The sequence below is a fragment of the Rattus norvegicus genome, chromosome X, assembly GCF_021556685.1.
Source record: "Rattus norvegicus strain SHRSP/BbbUtx chromosome X, alternate assembly SHRSP_T2T, whole genome shotgun sequence".
Classification (NCBI taxonomy): Eukaryota; Metazoa; Chordata; class Mammalia; order Rodentia; family Muridae; genus Rattus; species Rattus norvegicus.
Window position 1 is genome coordinate 144422367 of NC_141554.1, and position 26367 is coordinate 144448733.

Genomic DNA, 26367 nt, shown 5'->3' on the forward strand with positions numbered 1-26367 from the left:
TAACACAATATTCTCAAAGTTACAGAGCTAGGATGGTATGGAGCATGGGAAGCAAACCCTGGCTTGTTGGCTCTATCAGAGTTTGTGTGGCTTGAATGAAAATGGCCTCCATAGACACATATATTTGAATCACCAGGAAGTGGCACTATTCTAGAAGGGTTAGGGGGTATAATCTTGTTGGAATAAGTATATACTTGTGGAGCAAGTATGTCACTGGAGGTAGGCTTTGAGATTTTCAAAAGTCCAGGCCAGGCACAGTATAGTGTCTCTTTCTTCCTTGCCTGGATCCAGATGTAGAACTCTCAAATACTTGTCTAGCACTATGTCTGTCTGTGTGTCACCATGCTTCCCACCATACTGAGAACGAATTACTAAACCTTTGAAGCTGTAAGCAAGCCCCAAATTAATTGCTTTCTCTTATAAGAGTTGCCTTGGTTATGGTGTCTCCTCACAGCAAGAGAACAGTGACTAAGATAGATGTGAGATGTGATATTACTTCTCCCTCCCCCTCTGACATAGATTCTAATCTTCATGTTATATATTAACATCTGCTCAGTGAAGATAAGGGAAGGTTCGGTTTTGAAAGCGTGATTAGAATTGAGATCCGGGAGACCTTGGGGGAGTTGGTTTGAAAAGGCTGAAACAAATCCAAAAGTAATTACCAATTGTCAGCCTTTGAGACTTTGGCCGTTTAGTAGAAAGCAATTCGAGGAATTCGAGGTAGTATATCAGATAAAGATGCTTGGGTAGTTAGACAACAAAAGTTAAGAGAAATAAACTTGGATCTGGAGAAGTCTTTACAGGTACAATCTGGAAGCCATTTCCCCACTGAATTTATTTACTATCTTTATTTGACTAATGAGGAAACGGAGACTGAGGCATTGCCAAAGACATTAGCAAGGTGACACCCTGGCTGATCACATGTGGTGATGGCTCTCGTTCTTCCCAACATCTGAGCTCTGTCTGCTCAAGCAAACTGCCAGAATCTGCTCTGAGGCATTTCTTTGTTCCTTAAGCACTATTGCTAAAGACAAGAATTGGTGGTGGCAGATTTGGGACATGAGAATGTGGGTAAAGAGTTCTTTACTGCATTAAGATGGAGGGCCAAGAGAGGTGTGGATTGAGTGACTAGGCTTTGAGGAACTGGGGCTCAAAGAAACCGTGTTGGTTACATTCACCATTTACTACATGGGCATAGCCTTACCAATTTGCCTCAGTTGAAACATTTATGATATAGACTCTTGTCTGTTATAAAGCAGCCACTTAATCCTGGTTGCTGATATTTAAATATGGCCTTTGGTCCAATAGTGGTGCATAATGGCCACCAGAGGTAAGCTGTGAGAGTAAGCTGTGAGTGACTCATAGCTGTCATAGAAGCCAAGGACATTTGGACACTATCACCAATATTTTCGTTTGGTGTGTATGATGATTCCATACAAACAATCAAATGTGCTATTTACTTCCAATCCCCAATCCCTATGTGGACCTTTATCGGAGGTAGTTTTATTCCCTATGTCAGATGTCATAAGGTTTTCAGAGAAAGCTCAATACTGCTTACTATCCCAACAGAGCCTGAAAAGACTCACTAAGATCTTCCCTGACCTTATTTGCTTGCTGTTACATATGCATTGCCTTCATAGCTTCCATAGACTCCTAGGAAAGAACCTCTCCACCCTAAAGAAACAAAGGAAGAGGTCTGGAGAAGTGGTATGCATGTGGGGGCTAGGATATGGTCTGTAAAGGCCTCTTTAGCCTGACTTTTGTATTTTCACCTCATTTCTTTCCAGGCTCTGGATGGTTGGGCCAATGCTAATTGGTACAGCTGGTTTGATACTTAAATGATTAAATAGCAGGTGGAGCAGCTGGTGTGGCACAAGACCCCTGGGAAAGGTGAGGATGTGGCTGCTGCTGGAGGGGGAAGCATCTAGTGGAACTTGAGCCTTTTAGAGGCTGCTAACAAGAAGGAATGAGGATCTGCTCCTCTGCTCCCTGCTGGGTTTGATGCTCTCATATCTATCTAGATTCTAACAATGTTGGACCACCAAAATGAATGACACAGCCTATTTTGAGTAACTGAGCAGTGAAAGCACAATTCTTTACAAACATTTAAGAATCATTAAGATCACAGGTCTCGATTCTGGCCACACAGTATAGAATTTTAGGTAAACATGAACACCCATATCACATAAACCAGAATTCTCACAACTTATTCTTGCATTCAGCAAGAACTTAATAGTAACAAGCAATAATAAGCATTTATGAAATGTTTGCTTATGTGTGTGAGACATATTTTAAGCACTTTACAATATTAGGTTGTTTAATACTCATTAAATCACTGTGAAGACTGCCCTGCAAGTGACACACTGATGGCCCAGCTTCTAGTCTAAGGTCCAACAGGCATTCTGACTCCACTATCTGACTGCTTTTCTCCCATAGTATGGATCAGCTGGCCTCCAAGGTCTGGTTCATTGAAGTCATTTGGTTCCTATGAGGACACAAACCATAAATTTAAAAGTTTAAAATTAGAAGGGACCCAAGACCTGGAGGCTGCTGTGTTTTTGATGGTCGCCTGCAGTGTGCCTTGCATTCTGGCAGATTGGGTTGCTTGCCTTGGGCTGATCTTACCCTTCCCTTTCCTTGATTAATTCTGTAAATACTAATGCAGCCTAGGGCTTTATCCTCTGCCACAATCTCTTGAATTCCAAAGCTTCTCTTGAATTCCAAAGCTATATAGGCATTTGTTCTTTTAACAATCTTCTCTAGCTCCACATACCCACCACTTTGTTTGCAAGCCATTTCTTCTCTGTTTGTATCACAGTGGAAGCATCACCGTCCATTCAGTCACTCAAACTCAACAGCTGGAACTTGAGACTCTTTCCTGTCATGTATACCCTAGCAGTCTGAGTTTGAGATGAGTCCTAAATGTCTGTCTCAGACCTCATCTTCAGTAACAAATAAATAAATCAATCAATCAATCAATCTAGAAATTATAGTATCTACCAAGCAGACTTACCTGACTGATGAAAAACCAAAACCAAAACCAGTGTAGATAGTGTAGCCTCAACAAGTGTCAGGATTTGTCATATATCTCCTCAGAAAGTTGGCTGGGTCTCTATGGGGTGTGAGAGAATTGAGGCACAAAGGTAGAATGCAGGGTTATAGCTTAGATCTTCTAGCTTAGAGTTACCATTGAGATACCTTAAAAAGGGATGCCTTCCTTAAGAGTACAGTGGGGAAGCTCTCACCTAGCATGCACAGAGAGTTTGTTTGGTAAGGCCCCAGTCACACTGAGAAAACATTCCCAATAATTCTGGCAGGATTCTTGCCATTGCATTATTCTACCATCCTTTGGGAATGCCTTGGCTCTAGGTCAGTGTTGAAGCACAAGCTCTATTCATAGTTGTTTTGTAGCAGAGGCTGAACAGGTGCAAAGCCAAGGGAGAATATTTGGCTACTAAAACCTTGGAGGCCATGGAGTTTAGCATTGACTTCCTTCCTTTTGGACCTCAAAGTTTTTACCTTGCTTTTTGTGCATTGCAGTCACACATTTCAGATCCTTAAACTCAGGATAATTATTACAGACAATTATGCTAGCAACTTCCCCCATGATGCCGACTTTGTTCTACAAATGGCAGGTTCATAGTGTATTATTTTATGCACTACCATAAAGCACCAAGAGTCATCGGATATATCACTGAAAAACATAAGTTTTAGAGAATTTAAAATGAACTGGTAAAAAGTCAGATGATACTTTTAAAATATTATTCATTTAAAACCAAAGTTGTTGCCCAGAATAGAAAATCACAGATGATTAGCTGGCCTTGGCACTGGGGTTTGATTGGTAGAGTCTGGTCAGAACCTTGCAAATCAGAGACGAAGGGAAGACACTAGGATTTGAGCAGTCTCAAAGTTTATCCCCATGTTCCTGCCTTGGCTCTATGCTGCCTATATTTGCCTGTTCTGAGTTCTCCTCTGGTTCTCTGCTCTACCCTCCTCTAGGTTACTCTTGTCCATTTCCTGGCATTCTTTTCAAGGCTACCTATTTTTTCAGGCCCCTGATGATGCTCTGTCCTCTGTCTATTGGCAACGGGCTCTTTCCTGTGAATCCACAGAAATCTTTGTGAGGAAATGGAATTCTACCATTTGTAGAACTGTAGTTATATATTTAATAAAATTGTGAAGTCAAAAATAGTATGAACGAACTATAGCTACATGGTGATATATGGGTAAGTCTTAAAATGGTGTCAAATGAAAGTAGGAAGACAGAGCAGCTTTGATTCTAGTATTCAGCCTACAAAAGAAGAGACACAATATGTCTTCCATCTCATATGTCAGATTCCTTGCCATTCCATACAGAACCAGGCACAACCGTTAGCACACAAAAAGTATCAACAAACATGTAAGTCTTCAAATGAGTAGGAATGACCAATTTCTATATTGCAAACATCCACTTGTGTTTCTGCTTGACAAGTTAGCTACAGGAGTCAGTCCATTCAACTCCCTCTTCACGTCCCAGGTTCTCTTTATATAGCCCTTGTTTTGTTATTCTTCTAACAACAGTGTATTTGAAAACAATACCCTTGATATTTATCTTACCCTCCTCCCTCTCCCTCTCCCTCTCCCATTCCCGTCCCTCCCCTTCTCTTGCTCTCACACACCTTTACTCAGGAAGTCAGGGACAGTGCTCCTCTTGGTTACGAGTTTGTCCTTGGTGTCCACTATTAGGTCATCTATGGATTCAATGAATAAGCACAACCGTTCACTGACTTGGATAAGTTATTCTACCACATGTTTGTGCTACGCTTTGCATAATAGAAACTTATAATCTAGAGAGCAAAAGCCATGAGTCCTATGTTTCTTGTTCCTTGGTAGACATTGTAGACATAAACCAAGCACAGTTCATGATGGTTGGGATCCTAACACACAATGATAGGATTCTCTTTCTTCTCACTGAGACCAGCTGAGGAGGTTTTGCCACCAATGCACAATGGCAAAACTGATTTTGGAGGGAATAAAACAGTAGATGCAAAATTTGATGGTCTATGCTGACCAACAGAATGTGTTTTAATGCATTTTGAAAGTCAGGACCAACCATCTTCATTATGAATATTTATAGCCTTTTGTTCTCATCTGTGGCCGTAGAGAATCCCAACAGAGGCTAGCAGTCATAAAAGCCTGAAAGCTAGCAAGTAGGTTAGTTAAAGACAGTAGCTATAGAAAAAAGTGACCTCCTCAAACCTGCGGTCTAGGAGAGTCTTGTGATTGGGAGCCATCTATCTACCCTGTAGCTGCAGGCATTGCCCTAGCATGTTGCCCCAAAAGATTGCTGTGGTAGAGTTACAGGAAGAATGGCCTCTGAGTCCAGGAAGACATTGTGTTAAGCAATTACAGGAGCAGATGCCGAAGCAGACTAGCTCCTCATGTAAATGAACCTAGAGGCTGTGAGGCAAGGCGGCTGGTACCACTCTTAATTTCCCCAGTGGTTTGCTCCTGCGCACTATGTGGAGCCACATACACAGAAGGACTAAGAAAAAGAATAACTTTGGTCCTTCTCTAACTAAAACAGAGATTGTTGAAAGACCATTAAGATGGTTCCTAGCATGTACTGCCTGAACGATGATCCGCTGAAAAGGAATACAGAACACTATTATAATTTGGAATTCTCCCAAGCAATTAAGATGTTTGGCTTTTCTATCCTTGACTATTATCATAGGTAAGCTATAGGATCCCTGAGTCCTAAAATCCACCAGTAAGGCAGGGGGGAGGGCATACCTGATAAATTGCAGTAGCAAATTGAATAGCTGAATTTGACCATGTCCTGTGTTGCCTTGGGGTTCACATCTCCACTGGGGTCTGCTGCATACACCAGTAGGTAGATAACTGAAGACTGCTCCCTTTGCTTCTCCATAACATTCATAACTAGAACTTGAATCCATGTTGATTCTACTGGAAAGTCTCTGGTTTAAAACGATCATATCTGGTTAATTTATTAATTCAATGTACATCTGTGGATTTGCCATGGTTTGCTACAGATTGTTGGATGTTATGTATACAAATAAATATTAAGAACTGGCTTCACCCAACTTCTGCAAGTTCTTCTGACCACCATATACATATGGTGGTATATGGGGACCCCCCCAACCCACCCTCTACATGAAAATAAGTGAATCTGAAATAAAATCAAAACAAGAATTAAGTTTAAGCTGTGAGAAAAAAGTCTCTGTATGGAAGATCTTTCACTTTAGTGGGAGATAGATATGTAATTTAAGTACAATACACCAAGTATCATATTATATATAACACTTTAATAAAATATAAAATGCACAGTACATTGCAGGGTGTCTTAATATCATATGAAATCTATTTATAAAGTTCGTTCTACTTGTCGATGGATTCAACCAGCCTTGGATCAGAAATAGTTGAAAAGAAAAATTTCATGCATTATTAAAAGACTGAGGACAAAGTTGGGAGTAAATGGGCAGGTATGGAGTGATTCTGGGACAAGTTAAGGAGAGAAGGAGGAATAAATATGTTCAAAACACACTGTAAAATTCCCAAAGAAGAAAAGTATTATAAAAAAAGTAACGGCATCTGTACTAAGCATGTACAGAATTTCTTTCATGGAATTATTCTGTAAACAATACATTGTAACTGGTTATGTAGGATTTACATTGTATTAGTATTTATTGTAATTAATACATGGTGATTTAAAGAACAAAGGAGGATGTATGTAGTCTATATGCAAATACTATATCATTTTATATTAGGGATTTGAGTATCCACAGAGTTTGTTATGTGTGGCTATGGAGTTAGAATTAGTTTTTGGCCAGTATCTCCTTATAATATCTCTTGGGCTGTTACAGGAAGATGGACTTAGCATGAAAGGATGGGCTTAGATAGAAGTAGGGAGATGGAGACTCTGGCGTCACACTCTTGGTGCAAGAACTGGATGTAAAGTTGGTGGCAGTAGAGTTGGTAGGAGTAAGTGGTCTTGAGAAACAGGAACCAACATTTTCAAGACTTTCCAATAGACTGGTTGAGGGGCTATAACGGAGGGAAGAGCAAAGTAGGTTTTTTGAGTTACTGACACAGAGAATGAGAGAGAAGGAGGGCCATTAGCCAAGGTAGGACTCCTAGGAAGAAAAGAGTAAAGTTCTACCATGTGAAAGAAAATGGCAGCTGGCGATATACCTAGCACAAAACTTTCTATATTTGTTTTCTTTTACCTTAACTGCAGTAGTAGGGATTGAACCCAGGGTCTCACACAAACTAAGCAAGTGCTCTGTCAATTAATTTGCATCTCATCTCACTTCTCTGCAACTCTATGTACATTTCGGTGGACTTTGGTTATAAATAAAGGTTACAGAAAAATTTTACCGCAAGGCCTTTCATTCTCATAAACCACAACAAATAGTTCTCAGTGTATTGTTCAGTATTCTATTGTGGGAAAGCTGTTATGCAAAGAATAGTAGTATAGGAATTATCCAGGCCAATTTTTTTGGTTTTAAAATTGCTATTTCTATTGAAGCCTAGAGAGGGGAAATGATTTCCACTAGGTTATGATTTGTAGCATGTCAGGATCTAGAAGGCAGGTATTTTTCCTCACAGCTTTCTTGCTTGTTCTTTCTCAATCCCAGAATTAGAGCTGATTATATTCTTTGCAGTTTCCTCTTCTCCATGTACTCTGCTTGAGCCCATGTATGAGAACTTCTACTGAATTTCTTTATAAACAGATCGTATATCTTTTATTTATGAATATATATGATATTAAAATATTTATGGCCTCTTGAAAATTTAATTTTGAAGGTATTAAAAGAAAGAATTAAGATTAATAAAAATGTTATCTTAGAAAACAAAAGGTACACAGAACAGACACTTTCCTTCATTCTGAGTCTGTTATGTTGTTTACTTGGAATTCTAGGTTCTTTTTGTGTTTTTTTTTCTCTCTCTCTGTCTCTGTCTCTGTCTGTCTGTCTCTGTCTTTCTCTGTCCTCTGTCTCTCTCTGTCTTTGTCCCAGTCTCTGTCTCTGTCTCTGTCTCTGTCTCTGTCTCTCTCTCTCTCTCTCTCTCTCTCTCTCTCTGTTTTTTGGGGGGGAGGGTCTCTGGGACACCTCTGACCAACACTGCTAAGGGATACTAGTGATCCCTCCCTCAGTCCTTCTTTGCCTGACCATCCCCCCAACTCCCTACTTATACCTGCCTCCTCATCTCATTATTCTCCTTTGGCCTTTGAGTCACTGTGCTCTACTACCCCCCTCCCCCAACACACACACTTTAAGATCTTTCTTCCACTTAACTATCAATGGTCCCTTTGTAGGTTTCTGGACTCTTCAGGCATTGCACATTAAACACATAAATCTAAAGGTTTCATTCTAAGAACCATAGATGAGTGAGAACGTGTGTCATTTGTCTTTGGGTCTGGATTACCTTCTCACTCAACTGTTTTCTAGATCTGTTTACCTGTAACTTCATTTTTGTTTAAAGGCTAAATGAAATTCCACTGTGTATATGTAGCACACTTTAATTATCCATGTGTTAGTTGATGTATACCTAGAGTGCTTCCATTTCCTGACTGAATGGAGCAGCATAGAACATCGCCAATCAATTATCTCTCTGTTGGACATAGAGTGCTTTGGCTATGATTGGTATAGTGGGATCAGATAGTAAATTTGTTTTTTAGGCTTTTAAGGCACTACCACATTGACTTCCACACTAGCCTCACCAATTTGCATGTCAGTCAACAGTGCATGAGTGTTTTCCATCCCCCATTCTTTCTAGAATTTGTTGTCAATTTTCTTAATCTTGGCCATTCTGAGTAGGAGAAGATGAAATGTCATGGCAATTCAAATTTGCAATTCCCTCATGACTTAGGATAGTGAACACTTTCAAAACCATTTCTTTGCCATTTATACTTCTGAGAATGTTGAGTTTCAAGCCCTTTATTTATTTATTTTATTTATTTTCTTTTAAGAAAGTTTATCATTAGTAATTTTTCTTTTTCTTTTTGTATCTCCAATCCCTGCCACTGTACCCTTTCCTTGCTCCCTTTTGAAATCATGGACTCTTTTTCTGTTTAATTGTTATTTGTTATCAATTTAAATTGTTATTAATTGGTGTGTATCTATATGCCTAAATATGTACATAAATAAAATATAAATATATAATACTTATATTTATATTTTTGTGATATAATATATTTATAATAACTAGATTATATTTATAATAGATAGTTGCTTGTATGTATATAAGTTTAGGGCTGGCCACTTGGGATTGAATAACCAACTCATAGGATTATCCCTGGGAAGTACTATTTTTCCACTCTCAACATTCTGAAGTTGCTTATGTGTTTCTTTTTTCCTGAGATTTCTTCTTTCCATGTTAGAGCATTTATTAGTGTTGTCATTTGTTCATGTCTTGTTTAGGCAGCCACGTTGTTGATATGTCACATGTGAACCCATTTCACAGCTAGAGAAGTACGACAGTTGCCCTAGGATCATGGAATCCATTGGTCTTACCATGTTCCATCGTAAAGCAGCTAGCCTGATAGGACAATGGAATGGCCTTTTGAAGACACAGTTACAGTACTGGTTAGGTGTCAGCATGGAAGACTGGGGCAGGGTTCTCCAGAAGACAGTATATGCTTTGATTCAGCATCCAATGTATGGTACAGTTGCTCCTATTCCCAGAATCCATGGTTCAGGAATCAAGGGGTAGAAAATGGAACAATCACACTCACTATTATCCATAGTGACCTACAGTGCACTCATGTTCCATAAGACTGGATGTCTCAGCTTGTCTTCTGCATATGCCAGAATTCCAAAGAAGTAGGTTCTAATGCCAGTAAAGGAATGGAATTTACAGCAAGAACCGATAAGCAGGCAAAGAGTGTAAGTTTTCTTCTTCCATGTCCTTTATATAAGCTGACACCAGAAGATGTGGTCCAGATTAAAGGGGGCTCATCAAAATCAAAATATCTGGATTAAGAGTGGGCATTCCCACATAAAATAATTTAATTAAGAAAAAAATTTCACAGATGTACCCAGCCACTTAGGTGTTTTTTTTTTTTTTTTTAAATTCCAGATGTAGTCAAGTTGACAACCAGAAATAATCATTGCAATCAACATGGCTGCTAAGTAATACATATTTTAAGTATGTTCTCTCAGTTATTTGAATTTCCTTAATGTTTACTGCAATGTCTCATTTTTCACATCTCATTTTATGAATTTGGGCCTTCTCCTTCTGTAAGTTAATTTAGCTAAGAGTTTGTCGATTTTCTTTATCTTTTCAAAGAACCAACTCTTCATTTGATTGACTCTTATTATTCCTTTCTATACTTCCTATCCAGATATTTATTGTTTGTCTCCAATGAATGTTTTTAGATTCGTTCTTGTTTTTCAATCGGGTTTATTATTAGGTCACTTGTTTGAGATCATGTTGATGTTTTAATGTAGACAGACTTACACACTTCCCTGTTAGGGCTGCCTTTATCGTATCTCATACATTTGGCTATGATGTTTTATTTTGTTCTAGGATTTTTAAATTTTCCCTCTTGATTTCTGCAATAACCCATTATTCAGAAGTATGATATTTAATCATTTCTCTCTTTTTCTAATTTTTTCCCTTGAGGTAGTTTTACAGATCTTAAAGCCAACCTCCAACTGTAGCTAATGATGGACTCCTAATGTTCTTGCTTGAGGCTTCCGAGTTCTTGGATTACAGGTATGAGCCACCACCTGTAGCTCCCTTTTCTAACCTCCAAAGGCATATTTAATGCATATCTGTTTATCGGAAGGCATGACTAGATAGATTTTTCCCTTGCAAAAAGCATTTGTTGCTTTAGCCATTGGGAGTGTTTCATGATGTACTTGAGCCCTGAATTTTCTAAATTTAGTCTCTAACATAATTCTGGAATTTTAGTTAGTCCAATGTTTACTGTTCTAGTTGGCGGTGTGAACCAGGGAGAGCAGGATCTAAAAATAAGGTGTTCTAAAGTCTTGTGCAACAGAATTTGCATCCGACAATTTATTCTCTGAGGTTAAGAAGAGTCACCTGAATGAAGTATACAGTCACAATGACAAGCCACACATGGGAAAACAAATTTTTCCAATGAGACATATGAATAACAGCAGGTGAAGGAAACCCACTCCTATCTGCAGCACCTGGGAGGAGCACACAACACCTGGGAGGAGCACACAACACCTGGGAGGAGCACACAAACACATTGTAACAGGAACAGTCTCCTGGTTTTAAGAAACTGGGGTCATGTGACTTTTGTTTTCTTGGAGTTTTCTCATAAATACTCATTTTTCCCATAAGCTTGATGCCATTCTTGAACTGTGTTCCAATAGTCCAATATTAGAACACTAAATACATTCTCTATCTAATTTTGGTCAGTCCAGCATTAAAACTCTTCCTTCTTCCCTTGTACAGAAATTGACATTGCCAAGACTGGTGAGCTGACTATTGCTGCTCCATGTGGACAGATGAGGAATTGTTAGCTATTTTCCATAATCTACATGGAATTCTACTTTTATGGTGTCTTCCTGTCATTATTTCGCTCTCTTTTACTACTTATCTGGGGTGATCTAACTTTTTCTCACTTTGACCATCTACACTTTTTTTTTATTAAGAAAATGAACATTAAGAATAGGATTGACATACCGAATTCCAGGTTTACAAAAGTTTTTGAATCTCATAAGAATCCAGGGGGTTGGGGATTTGGCTCAGTGGTAGAGCACTTGCCTAGGAAGCACAAGGTCCTGGGTTCGATCCCCAGCCCCGAAAAAAAAAAGAAAAAAGAAAAAAAAAGAATCCAGAAGTATAAATATTCACAGTGCCTGGTGCTGTTTACCTATTATTGAGTGCTTATATCAACCAAACACTAGGCTAAGGGATTTGCATAGATTAGCTCATCACATGCTCAAAGTAATTACCAGTGCATAACTTGTGATATATTGAATTTTGTCTTTCCATTCATATCTTGCAAAGCTACTTTTTAGTAACTTCAAATATGACTTTATTTGGAGACAGAATCTTTATACAGGTTCAATGATTAGTATTAATTGTTAACTTGATAGAATTTAGTATCACCTTGGAATCAAGTCTCCAGAAATGGCCATGACAGATTGATTATCTTAACTGTGGGAGGAGACCCTTCTACCTAAATGTGGGCAGGTTCATTCTTTGGCATGGGACCCTAGGTATAAACAGCAAAATAAATACTAGCCAAGCAGCAGTATTTATCTCTGCTTCCTAACTATGTGTTACCTATTTGATGTTCCTGCCACTGTGCAGACTATCACAGCCATGGTTGTCTACAACCTCAGACTGTGAACTCAAGTAAATTCTTCTTTCCTTAAGCTGCCTTTGTCATATGTTTTATTGAAGCAATGTGAAAGTAAGTAATGCAAGAGATAATCAAGTTAAAAATTAGATTGTCAAACCAGACCTAAATTCAACAGGAGTACTGTCTTTATAAAATCTGGAGAATGTGACAATAGACATATCTGGAAGAAGAAAAGCATGAGCAAGTGAAGACCTTCATCAACAAGGCAAGGTGGGTCTTGAGCTCATTTTCCCTCAGGAGACACACTGGTCCACAGATTTTACACTTCTACCTTCTAGAACTCGAAGGTAGTGTATTGTATTCTTTAAGAACTCTTGGTTGATGAAAAAGGTGACCATGAATTTGAAGAATGAGGGATATATGGGAGAGTTGTCAGGGAAGAAAGACAAAAGACAAATGTTATGATTAAAATAAAATCTCAAAAATAAACAAAAACAAACAAAAAGATACTCTTCAAACCATGACTGTCTATAAATACATAATTGTGTTCTCTGGAAATTTTCTATGTGAACAATTGGTTTTTGCAATTTTAAACCAATTTAAACATTTTATTTAAACCAGAAAGTGACAATTCAGGCAAAGCAATATATTTTGAATGAGTCTTAAATACTGAAATTACTTGATTTGTTAAAATAAGTCCAAATCCATTAAAGAGAATATGAATCAAAATTTAAAAAAGAACAATTCCTTCTCCTGTATGTGCTTTTCTACGGCAATCCTAACAATAGTATATACACACTAGTCTACAGGCAAGGAAACAGCTACAGAAATAAATAAAGTAGTCAGGAAATGTACTGGGACTAGAAATCAACTGTTTCTGACCTCACATCTGCTATCTACTGTCCAAATTGATGCAAGTGTGGCATATCATTGCTTTTTCCTAAAGAGTTGAATCACCATCCAAGCATACCCTCTTAAATTTGAGAACTGCATAGAAATATATTAGTAACCAATGGGCAGAAGCTGCTGATTCCTGTGGTTGAATTAGGGGAGAACTGGAAGAAACTGAGGAAGAGGGCAACCCTGTAGGAGGACCAGGAGTCCCAATTAACCTGGACACCCGAGATCTCTCAGTTACACTGGAACACCAACCAAGATGCATACAGTAGCATATATGGGCCCCCCAACACATATACAGCAGAGGACAGCCCGGGTCTGGGTTTAGTCAGAGAAGATGCACCTAACCCTCAAGAGACTGGAGGCCCCACATGGACCCTTTCCTGTCACATGGACTTGATGTGTCGAAATCCAAACAACTTGGTTCTAAACCCAGAGTTGTAATCAAAATCAAAATGGCTGCCTGCACAGACAGCACAATTTGCTGTCTTTTTGGCCCCATTCTCATGAGATGGCAAGCCGCAGAAAAAGCTAGGATTTGTATTAAGAAATCTCTGAGCCTATCACTATACTTTTTGGTCCCAAAAGCAGCTGTGGAGCTCGCTCCCCGTACACAAATGGCTTTTCACGTGTGCTTGACCACCCAGGTCAACCTAGGCCATTTGGGTCCTGCAGCCAGTTCCTGTCTTAGAGCTGCCTCTCTGAGAGCCATCCTCCCCAAGGCTAGACCTGAATCAAACCACTCACTACCACAGCATAGCACGCAAGGACAGTCTGAAAACACTAAACACCAGAGCCAGAAAGCCAGTTGAATGAGGTTTATTGTTTCAGACTGGGTTTGCCCCATCCCTTGAAGTTTTACTCCCCGCGCTGGCATTGGTGGTAGTAGGCCTCCCGCTCTTCAAGGTACTTGGCCCTCAGAACCGCAGCCCTCTCCTCATAGGGGATCTTATCCGCTTCTGAACACCTGGCCCACATCCTCCCTGCAGCCTTGGCCACCTGCGCCACAGTCCAGTTTGGGTGTTGTTCTTTTATCTCCTCAAAATGGTCTTGGGAGAAGAGCAGAAACGAGGATGGTGGCTTCCGCGGTGCATCTGGATCTCTCCTTCTTCTCTCCCTTCTCGGTCCGGTATAGTTTCTCATTTCACGTTGGTACCGATCTTTGTCGCGCTTGGCCAGGGCTTCATACTTCTTTTTTTCCTTCTTTGAGATGGTCTTCCATTTTTCAGAACACTTTCTAGAAAATTCGGTAAAATCATAATAGGTGTTTGGCTGTTGCTCCCTTGTTTGATTTCTGAAGTCCATCATAAAATGGACATAAGGCGAGACGTTCACTTTCGGTCTTACTTTGCTGTCTTTTCCCATGTTTATAGAAGCACGAATTCCGATCCTGCTGATTGGAGAGCAGCGATTGGTCTTCACGTCAGGAGCAGCCTAGACAGTGTCCTCCATGGGGTGAAATCTTCCCTCTGTGTGCGCCTCAGCCAGGGCCCAGCCTTTTCAGTGCTGGTGGGCATTGTTGGGTCAAAGAAGGGAAAATGTGATGTCATCCCTGAGCTGACCAATGGCTGCCAAGCTCAGTCATTTACAGGTAGGTCCTCTACTTTTTTTTTTTTCTGTGTGTTTTTTTTTTCATTATTAGAAAGATTTGTGTGTTTGTTGTGTAGATTTGAAGTACTGGGGAGGGAACTCCAGGCCCTACACATGCTAGGCAGGGACCCTACCACTGAGCTCTATCTCTAACCCCATTAGAGTGGTCCATAAGCAAATGCACTGAGGTGGAGATGTGGAAGGCAGAAGGAACGCTATGGGCAGTTTTCAACACACACACACACACACACACACACACACACACACACACACACACACACACCTTGGCCCATATGTGTTGGCACTACTTGTGATCTGAGCCTCTGACTGATCAATCAAACCTTCCACGTATCCCACAATTTCTGTCCCATGATGTGTTTCCATACTACAGATTAAGGGACATCTTCCCCTCTCAACCATAATATCCAAACTTCAGCATGAGATATCAAGCACCTAACTTACTCTACAGAGACTGTTCCCCAGCTCCTATGATATGAGCTGTCAAATCCCAGGCACAGATGCTCTCCTCTCCACAATGTGATGGGGTTGCCACCCCACAGTCAAAACTCTGACCCAGAATTGTTCCTGTTTGAAAGAACTGCAGGGACAAAAATGGAGAAAATCCTGAGGAAAAGAAAGTACAGAGTCAGGCCCAAGGTCGGATCCATCTCAAGGGGAGGTCCCAAGACCTGACACCATTACTGAGGCTATGGGACACTCACAAGAAGGGAGCTATCATGACTGCCCTCCCAAAGACCCAACAAGCAGCTGAAAGAGTCAGGTGCAGATATGTGCATCTAACCAATGGACAGAAGCTGCTGACCCCTGTGGTTGAATTAGGGAAAAGCTGGAGGAAGCTGAGGAGGAGGGTGACCCTGTAGGAGGACCAGTAATCTCAGTTATCATGGATCCCCAAGATCTCTCAAACACTGGACTACCAACCAGGCAGTATACACCAGGTAGGTTCTACAAGTACTATCTCCCCACTGAAGGGCATTTCATCTAAGGTCCCTCCCTTTGAGTCCTGAAAGTCTCTCACCTCCCAGGTCTCTGGTACATTCTCAAGGGTCCCCTCACCCCCTACCTCCTGGAGTTGCCTGTTTCCATTCTTTCTGCAGTCCTTCAGGGCTTCAGTCCTGCTCCCTCCCCCCAATACCTGATCCTCTTCCCCTCCCTGTCCCCTTGCCAGCCAGGTCCCTCTCTCCCTCCTCCCCACACCGTGATTGCTGTCTTCTTCCTCCCAAGTGGGACTGAGGTGTCCTCACTTGGGCCCTTCAGCTTGTTCACCTTGAGTTCTGTGGATTGTATCCTGGGTAGTCTGTAGTTTTCTTTTTTTTTTTTTTCTTTTTTCCCCTTTGACTAATATCCACTTATTAGTGAGTACATACCATACATGTTCTTTTGAGTCTGAGTTACCTCACTAGGAAGATATTTTCTAATTCCATCCAATTGCCTGCAAAACTCATGCCTACAAACAGGGGCCTACCATGACTGTCCTCTGAAAGCAGCTGCTAAAAGAGTCAGATGCAGGTTTTTTCACCCAACCAATGGACAGAAGCTCATGACCCCTGTGGCTGAATTAGGGAAAAGCTGGAAGAAACTGAGGAGGTCGACCCTGTAGGAGGACCAGCAGTCTCAATTAACCTGATCCCCAAGATCTCTCAGACACACCGGACCCTCAACCAGGCAGCATACACTAGCAGATATGAGGTTCCCAACACATACACAGCAGAGGACTGCCCCCCGTCTGGGTTTAGTCAGAGATGATGCACCTAACCCTCAAGAGACTGGAGGCCCTAGGGAGTGGGGAGGTCTGGTGGGGTGAGGAATGGAGGGTGGGGACATCTTCATTCATAGGGGGGTTGGCAGGAGGTATGGGAAGTGAACAATTAGAGAGTGGACCAGGAGGGGGATAAAGACTGGACTGTTAAAAAAAGATTAAAGAATAAAAAAGAAGGCAGTTTTATTTAAAAAATAAAAACCATATTGAAATGCCCTTGGAATTAAGAACTATTTTCACTGTGAATAGCTGAAATATAGATGCTCTTATTACTGAAAAATCATTCTTGAGACATCCAGAACAATTTTTTTAGCCTTAAGCTGTCAAGCCAATATGACCCAACAAACTGGCTTCTTTTGTTCATGGTTATTCCCTATGATATGGAGCTCTGAGACCCGGTGGTTTAGTCTCTTCTTGGGGGTAACTACCTGAGAGTGATTAGAGCAGCAGAGTCTAAAAATGCCTTCCTTTTGCTCATGTTGGAGAGTGATGGGAAGACAACAGAAACACCAAATCATCTCTACATCACATGTTCAAAATTTTTAAGTCACTTTCTATATAACTATTGAGTCTAGATGTACTTAAGGTGGATCCAAGTTTCTCCATGGAAACATACCGGGCTATTAGAAACCCTACCAGGACAGGTCAGCAGCTTGGATTATGTCGCAAAAACATTTCAAATCAAGTCCTATGTGATGCTAATGGTTTGTATAAATGCGATGGTTAGATAAAAGGGGTTTGGGGAGTTATGCTTGAAGACACTAATTAAATTCACATCAACAAATCAACGTATTGGTCTTGCATAGACTAAAAGCACTTTGGAATTACTTCTTTTGTTTGAGTAGCATTAATTAAACTCACACATTTTATTGATATTGAATAACTACCTTAAAGCACAGACCAAGTTGAACAGCCCTTCTGAGTGCATTGCTGTGAAGCTGAGTAAATTAGAAGTTTTTCCCTTTCAAGGAGATAATTTCCCAGAATTTTCTAAATCTCACAGCAGATAGAGCTGTTGACTCTTTCTTAACAAATTCCATCCAAATGATACATACTTTTACTTAACTGCTACAGGGTTAACTTCAGTTTTAAATTATCCTCAATGCAGAGGCAATAAAGCATTTCAGTAAATATGTCTCAGAGGAGATGTTAGGAGGAAAATGTGCTAGCATTCTCAGTAACCACTGTCCAGGTCACCATTTCAAAGTGCAAGCAAGACACATGTGAAAGAATTATGACTCGCCATGGGCAGTGTTTGTCAGAGTTAAGAGTTTATAAATATCTCAAGAGTCTAAAGCCATGACTCCATGCAGGGATACTTCATTTGAGAACTAAATTTCTGCAACCTTGTCAACAAAATTAGATTTCTCTGTTATTATTTTGTTTCTACTTATGGCTGCTTCATAGTGGAAACCTAGAGAGAGGATGACTGTATGAGGAGCCTTCAATAGCTGCTGGAAGAAGACAATTTATTTCTTGATACTCCTTTTCTTAGATCCGCAAATCAGGAGTTGCAACTGGCTGAAAGGAGTTGTTCATTTTGCTCAACATGACTAAGTAATCCTAGCTTTTAAATGCTAAGATAGAGCATTAAATTTGCTTCAACACAACTTGATCTAGTGATGACTGTGTGTAAAAGTCTTGCACTTGGTGCTGGCAAAGGACTGTAGAGGGAGGCAGGGTGGTAGAGGGGACAAATATGAGGTGATGCACAACAAATGGCCTCTACTTAATAACAGTGCACATAAATAATCATCACTGAATTCAATAATTCTATCAGTAAGTGTCATTTTTATATCCAGTATACAAATAAAGAAACTAAGGCTCAAACAGGAAGTGACTGCTGCTCTCTTTCATCCTGTTAAGATCATTTCATAGATCACCTAACTCTGGAGTGTCTCGGGCTTTGTCTTTAGATATCTTGGTCATAATACTCTTCCCCTGTTGTGTTTTCATTTAGTTTCCTGCCTTTAGAGACATCTTGATTAATTAAATAGGTATCTCCAGAATGATAGGTCCTACTTAGAGTTCCCAATGGTGTCTCTGCCTGCCATTTCCCCAAATGTTCCCCTTGCTGTCTCGTTATGAGTTGACAGACTTTCCATCTTAATATTCTTATTGGATAGTCTCACATCTTTCAAGTAGCTCCACGGCTACTATTTCAGCCTGAGTTGCTTCTTCTATTGCTTGAATTTAGTACCATGGCTTTTTAATTGCTCTCCCAGCTTCCTCTCTTGATGCCCATTGCTGCATAATAAATTACCACAAGCTTAGATACTTGAAACAACGTTCATTATCTCATGGTTCTATAAATCAGCAGTATGAAGGGGTAGGGTGAATTCTCTACTTAAGATTTCACCAAGCTGAAATGAAGGTGCAAGATGGGCCATGATCTTACCTGGAACATTCCAGTAGGGGAACAATTACCTTCCAAGATCATTCAGAGTATAGGCAGAATGCATATGCTTGTGGTTCTAGGTTTGAGGTCCCATTTTTCTCACTGTTTGCTTGCTGACCAGGGGTCAGTCACTCTTGGATTTCTCAAGAGTATACCCATTGCTCCTCAAATTGTTCTTTCCATCATCCAAAGCACCATGAGAAGCCTCGTTTGCTACCAGCACAAGGAAACCATCTGCTTTGGAAAGGTTCATTTGATTGGGTCCAGCCCACCCATATCATCTCTGTCCTGAGTTCTGATAACTGAGAACTTAAAAAGTTCCTGCCAATTCTGTTCTAGAACAATGTTCTGTTAACTAAGTAGATAAGATACTTGCTCACTAGACCCCCTTTCAGTAAGACCCACCATAATAACTCTATCTCAGGGTCTGCTTCTTAAATTCATTCCTTCAATCCATAACACAGAACATAAGATTTCATAAAATAGCATGTACTATATTTTTTTTCTGGAGCTGGGAACTGAACCCAGGGCCTTTTCGCTTGCTAGGCAAGCGCTCTACCACTGAGCTAAATCCCCAACCCCGCATGTACTGTATTGTATGGGTTATTGTCTGTCTTCTTAAAATGTAAGTTTCACAAGGAACTTTGCTCATCTGTGTCTGGAATGTATCAGGCACTCAGCAAATGAGTGTTAAACGAATGGATCAATGACCATAAACACCAGCAAATGGAAGAATTTGAAAGTCAATATATTAGACAATTGGAATCTGTTACCTGATTAGAGCTTATAGCCTATGGATAATGATGAGGTTCAAGTTTAAGACTGTAATAAAATGTTTCTAAAGGAAAGTTTTCTCCGGCAGGTACTAATCAAGGATTCCCATGATAGACACAAAGAATATGACAATATGAAGAGAGAGTCAGAGACTAGATTACTGAAGCCATGCTCTAAAAAATACTCAAGGAATCCCAGAAACTGGAGCAGCTTCTAGCATCATTAGAATCAATGTAGCTCCACCATTAGTGTTAGTTCAGACTTCTGCTACCCGTAAAGGCAAAAAGATCAAGCTCCATTTACTTCAGCCTCCAGCTTTGTGGTATTATGTTAAGGCATTCTCAATACACTACTGAGTATGGTTCGAAGGATGGCTAGGATTGCTGTGGATCCTTTGCAACACTTTCTTCATCTCTCTCATGTCTGAAGGACCTGTTTCCCCAACTGCCTAGTCTGTATTGTATGCTGACCTTCAGTCAACAACCACTTACAGGAATGGCCGCTATAGAAGAGGAGACGGTGTTCCAAGTCAAGTTCGCCTCCTGTAGATAGCTTGTATCCAGAGACTGGTGAACATGGGGGTTATATTAGTTGTCAATAAGTATCTGACAATGAGTTAAAACAATACACATTAGTCATCCTAACTTCTGTGGGTGAGGAACAGGGATAGAGTGTAACCAAGTTCTCTCAGGAAATTTCCAGGCTACAATCACATGCACAGTCATATATTGTCCTCATTTAGAGATTAGACTAGAGAAGAACCCACTTCTGGATCCTGGTAGTCATTAGAAGTCATTCCTTGCTATTTGCAGCTAGAACTGGAACCCTAGCTTCTACTATTCGTTAGTTAGAAGTCTATCATTAGTTACTGGTATTTAGAATCACAGCATGGCTACCTTGTCACATTATTAAGGAGCACATCTCGAGTGTGGAAGGAAGCCTAAGGCTAATATACATTATATACCTGTGGAAGTTACTGCCATTTTTTAAAATCACATTTTGTTTGTTATTCAAGTAGGACCAACTAGACTTGAATACTAGAGTTTTTGCTACAAGAGTGAGCTGTGTAGAGAAGGGACCATGTCAACTATCACTCATTATTTTTGTTAGGAGGCCTCTGGCTTCAAAGAGCTGAACATCTAACTTAAAGTAGTTTGAAAAGTCATAAAATGTGTTAAAACACTTGAGATCAGAGGCTAAGAGCTCTTTCAGGTTTCACTAACTAAACAACTTCTCAATTCCAGGTTAGCTACTTGGTATTACCTCACTCCAATGTCACAGCTTTTCTGTATGTGCACATACTGATTAGCATTTAGTCTTTTGAGGTCTCTTACATGATGTTGGCATACATGTCTCTTAACATTTGTTCCTTGGGCACTGACAGAAAATTGCTCAGAAGCCTCAACCACAGAAGTGGACCAAGGGTCTTCTTCTCCTGAAGCCCTTCCTACTGTTAGTTCATTCTCACATTTCCCTAATTAATGTACACCTGCTCTGCTGGAAAAACAGAAAGAGAAGAGGGGAAATCTAGTACTTGGGTTTCCTGATCCAAATTTATGTCTAGTTGTGAGAAATCTATAGTCGCTCAGTCTTCATCAATAATTATGACAATGAATCTTTTAAAGTATTTCTCTTTGTCACTCATTTTCTTTGGAAGGAAAGTGATTCTGACTTATTTCATCTGCAGTGATGAGAAAGGAAACTTCAGGTTTAATCTCTAAAACAAGAAGGCACAGAAGCTACCCAGATAACCCTGTGATGCTTATTGAGTACGCTGGCTATTTTGGTTGTCAACTTGCCTATATCTGGAATTAACTAAAACCCAAATGGCTGGGCATACCTATAACGTATAATTTTTTTATTGATTAGATCCCTGGAAATGAGAAGTCTCATTTCTAATATGAATCTTTTGAGATGGGAATACCACTTTTAATCTGGACCACACTGTCTGCTGGCAGCCTAAATAAAGAACATGGTAGAAGGAGTTTTGCTTTCTTTGCCTACTTTCTCTTGTTCTCCCTGGCAAATCCATTCCTTCACTGGTATTATAGCCTACTTTTGGGAGTGGGGGGTTGCAGCCAATACAGAAGGCCAGCTGAGACATCCAGCTTTGTGAACTTACTGAGCAGCCATTTAATTTTTGGACTTCTGTCGGTAGGCAGCTATTGTTGAACTAGCAGGACCACAGCCTGTAAGCCATTCTTATCCCCCTCTTGTCTGTCTGTCTGTCTGTCTGTATCTATCTATCTATCTATCTATCTATCTATCTATCTATCTATCTATCCATCCATCCATCCATCTATCCATTCTATTGGTTCTATTCTAAAAACCACCAACTAAATACAAATCTGCCTTCTCTCCTAAGAGAGCACCATAACTCTAAACTTGACTTTACCATTTCATGCATTTTACATAGTTAAACAATGCATAGTAGGGTTTTTTGTAATCTGCAACATTCTCTGTTGAGCATTATTTTTCTGAGTTTTATCTATTTTCTATGTTAGTCATACAATGCATTAATTTTAATCATTCAAATAATTTCTTATATGATTGCACCACAATGTCCTCATTTCTTCTTCTGGTGCTAGATCTTAGGTTGTTTGTGTTTTCAAATGTTCAGTTTGATCCAGCAAGATTGATGCAGGCAAGGGTCATTCTCTCCAGGGTGTTTACTTAACCATAATATTTGTATCTGACTCAACCAAGATGAGAAAGCAGTGCCCCTTAGGCACATGTGGGGCTGAAAATGAAAGTTTCATGCTTACAGCTGTCCAGAGGGAAATTTAAAATCCTCAATTGATAAATGAAGACCAGATCTTGATCTTTGCAAACCCCTTTGAATAGAAATGTGTTCAAAACTGAAGGAAGGGAGGATCTTCTACACTTATGCAAAGCTGTCTACCCGTGCACATTACTGAACTGGTCATTGGGCAATGATACCAGATGTCTAGGGGTTGCTCTCCAGAAACGTTTATGTAGGGCTACATTATAGAACTTTCCCTGCCACTTACAATATGGGCTATTCTGATCCAATACCTTATCATCTTCATATCAGTACTTTGAATTATTTACAAAACTTTTTTCCATTTTTATAAACGTTTAGATCTTATATTTTCCTTGATTCTGATGCTTTATCTTTCTTTTCTTTGTCCTTAATATTTTATTATGGAAAACTTCAAATACATAGCAAAATTAAAATAAATTTACAGTGAGATGTCACATATCTATCACTGGATTTTATCATGAAAAAAAGTTCTCTTTCTACTCATTTCATGTACCTGTTTCCATCATCAGTTTTCACCTTCAGTTCATTTCTTTATGAATATGAAAGTAAGTTGCAGATTTCTGTACATTTTTACCTTTTAACAGTTTGCATAAATATTGTTATGTTCAATATTTGCTTATTTTTTAAACTAAGTTTTGTATATAGTATTCATAGATCCATGAATGTTAATCTTACCTTTTATGGAGTTTGATAAATGCATATACTGCATAATTCTAATCTCCATCAAGATTCAGAATGCTGCCAGCATCCCAGAAATCTTTTTACACCTCTTTCTAGTCAATTCCCACCCCACAGGTAACCATTGCTTGATTTGGTTATTTTGATAGTTTTTATTTGGAAATTATTTACAACCTGATGAAAAGGGTGCAGGAAAAGTAATGACTTTACAGATGGATATGCTTCACCCAGCTTCACCTCTCTTCAACATTTAACTCATTACATTTGACACTTGCTTCCTCTGGGTATACAGACTATTTTTCTGAGTCATTTGAGACTAAGTAGCTCAGAACCATGGATTACTTTAGCCTGTTCTAGTGCTCCAGAGAAACAGAATCACACAGCATGACTTTACTTTTAAATTTTTTATGAAGAATGTATTTACATAGTTAAAAAAAACCAATAGTACTGGAAGGTTTAATAATGGAAAGCAAAAGTCCTTTCTAACTTTTCCCACAAATCAGTCTTGCCCTCTAAGGAGTTGATCTCTTTTAACTCTTAACTGGTCATTGAGGTGGTTATTTCCATGTTTCTAAATTCATTAATATTGTTGGGTTTTGCTTAGAACATTTCGTTTTAGACGTTGCTTTAATTTGAATCTTAAATATTCTCCAAAGCCCCACGTGTTAAAGGGTTGTCTGGCTGTGGTGCTGTTTAGAAGGGGTGAAATCTTTAGACAGCACAGTGTAAGGAAATGGGGCCACTGGGGCTAAGCTCCTGAAAGGTATATGGGTACCTCTTTTCTCATTCGTTGCTTCCCAGTTACCACGAGGAAGAACCCTTTCTCGTTTATATGCTCCATACTATGGTGTCCCTCCTTGTCATGGGCTCCAAAGCAATGTGGCCACACCTTGGAGAAACAAATAAAAACATTGCTCCATTTAATTGGTTATTTTAAAGTTTTTTTTGTTTGTTTTTTATGGCAGCAATGGAAAGGAGACTAACCTGGGCATTTTCTAGTCATTTTGTGTTCTGGGAGACCCCTTCAGCTTTGTATATCATTATGATACACATTAGCAAATGTCTCCTGGTTGGAAATGAACTTTTATGTTGGTTTTGGTCAGAAACTGTCAAAGTGCTTTTATTTAAGAAGCGTTAGTAAGAGTTATAGATGAAGGTTTAGTTGCTTTATGTCCTCATCCAATATTTTTCAGGATTATTGATTTTAGTCTGAGTAAATGTGTAGTTGTGTCTCACTGCAACAGTCATTTTCTTTCCCTGATTGAACTCATAATGTAGAACCTGTTTTCTGTGTTTATAGTCATTGGTAGCAAATCTTGGGTGAAATGTATATTCAAATGTATATTTAACACATTAATATTTTTAGCTTTCAGGGCTGGGCAGATAACTCAGGGGTTAGGAGCACTTGTTCTTGTAGAGAACCTGGGTTTGGTTTCGAACTCCCATATGGTGACTCACACCTTTCCATAAGTCCAGTACCAGGGAGTCCAGTGCCCTGTTCTTACTTCTGTGGGCACCAGAAATGCACACGATGCACATGCATATATGTAAGATTGATAGAGGGAAAAAACCCTCATACACATAAAATTGAATAAATATATGAAGATATTTTCAATTTCTTACAGTTGAATGTTTATTCTTTCTGGTACTGGCAATAGCACACAGGACCTTGTTCATGTGAAACAGATGCTGTGCCACTGAAATACACACCAAACTAGATTGTTGAAGACTTTTTTTAGAATTGTTTTTGCCTGGGTATGCATACTGTGTGTGTGGGTGAGCACATGTGGATATGTGTGCCCCTACACACTTATAGAGTAAGTGTTTTTGATGAATTCAAGCTGTCCTTGTACCTGAGGTCCATTTCTTTTTTGATCCTGCAAGTTCCAGTGATTCTGCTGTCCTCAATGCCTTCAGAAATAGGGTAACAGATGTGCACTGACCACTGGGCTTGTTATGTGGATACTAGGATCCGAATTCTGGTATTCGTGATTGGGAAGCAGGCTGAGCTATCATCCCAGTTCCCATTGCTGAGTTTTAATAGTTCTTTTATTTTTCTTTTTTTCCCTGGACCAGAAGATAAAAGTCCATGATTACTAGTAGTATGTGCTGGGGGAAGGGAAGGTAGCCATGGGACATAGCAAGCTCACTCACAGCAATAGCTGCTAGTGAGAATCTTGGCATTTGAATGTTGACAGATACAAATGTTAATCCAGAAATCCAGAAGATCAGAGTTTGCATACAAGCAAAGTGTAGGGAAAGAAAGAGGCAGGAATGACAGACAGGTCTGGGGAAATCATGAGAATTATTTGGTGAGGTCAGAGTTATTTAGAGTTGATTGAAAGTACGTAGATACAACTGGCTGCTGTAAAGGGATAGAAACAGTGTAAGCAGCAGTGCAGCTCCATTACAACACAAAGTCCATGAGGACAGCCAACCTCTGCAGCCCACATTGGTACAACCCAGGCGCTTTCTTAGAACAGAGAGCTCCAGCCTCCCCAGTGCAAGGATGCCCACCTTCGCAAAAGAAACCTTACTAAAGCTCAAAGCACACATTGCACCACACACAATAGTAGTGGGAGATTTCAACACCCCACTCTCATCAATGGACAGATCATGGAAACAAAACTAAGCAGAGACACAGTGAAACTAACAGAAGTTATGAACCAATGGACTTAACAGATAATTATAGAACATTCCCCTAAAAGAAAAGATTATACCTTTTTCTCAGCACCTCATGACACCTCCAAAATTGACCATATAATCAGACACAAAACAAGCCTTTAAAGTTCTTTGTAGACTTTAGTAAAAACCCCTTTTCAGGTGTGTGGTTTTCAAAGTCCAGCGTATTACTTTTCTTTGTTCATTTCCTACTTTTGTTTATTTAATTCTTGGTTTTTGTAGATAGAGTCTTGCTTTGTAACCTAGGCTGGCCTTGAACTCATGGCAATCCTTCTGCTTCCACCTTGTGAGTGCTTGGATTTTTTAAAGCATGCACTCCTATGATTAGTGCCTGCTTTCTTCCTCCATCCCCTTCTATCTTTTGTTAGTAGAGGAAAGTTTATAATTTTATGAAGTGATATTTATCAACTCTTTTAAAAGATGTGTTTATTTTATGTGGATGACTGATTGAATATATGTGTTGCACTCTTAGTTACTTTTCTATTGCTGCGATAAGG

General features: G+C 39.7%; 1 protein-coding gene across 1 annotated transcript; it reads right to left on the reverse strand.

The window, feature by feature from the left end:
• Window positions 1–13992: 13992 nt before the first annotated feature.
• On the reverse strand, window positions 13993–14687 carry Hmgb4l7 (high-mobility group box 4 like 7). The gene has a single exon (XM_087601040.1). It carries the CDS (start codon window positions 14546–14548, stop codon window positions 14042–14044), a length of 507 nt encoding a protein of 168 aa, XP_087457166.1. The 5' UTR covers window positions 14549–14687; the 3' UTR covers window positions 13993–14041.
• Window positions 14688–26367: the final 11680 nt, after the last annotated feature.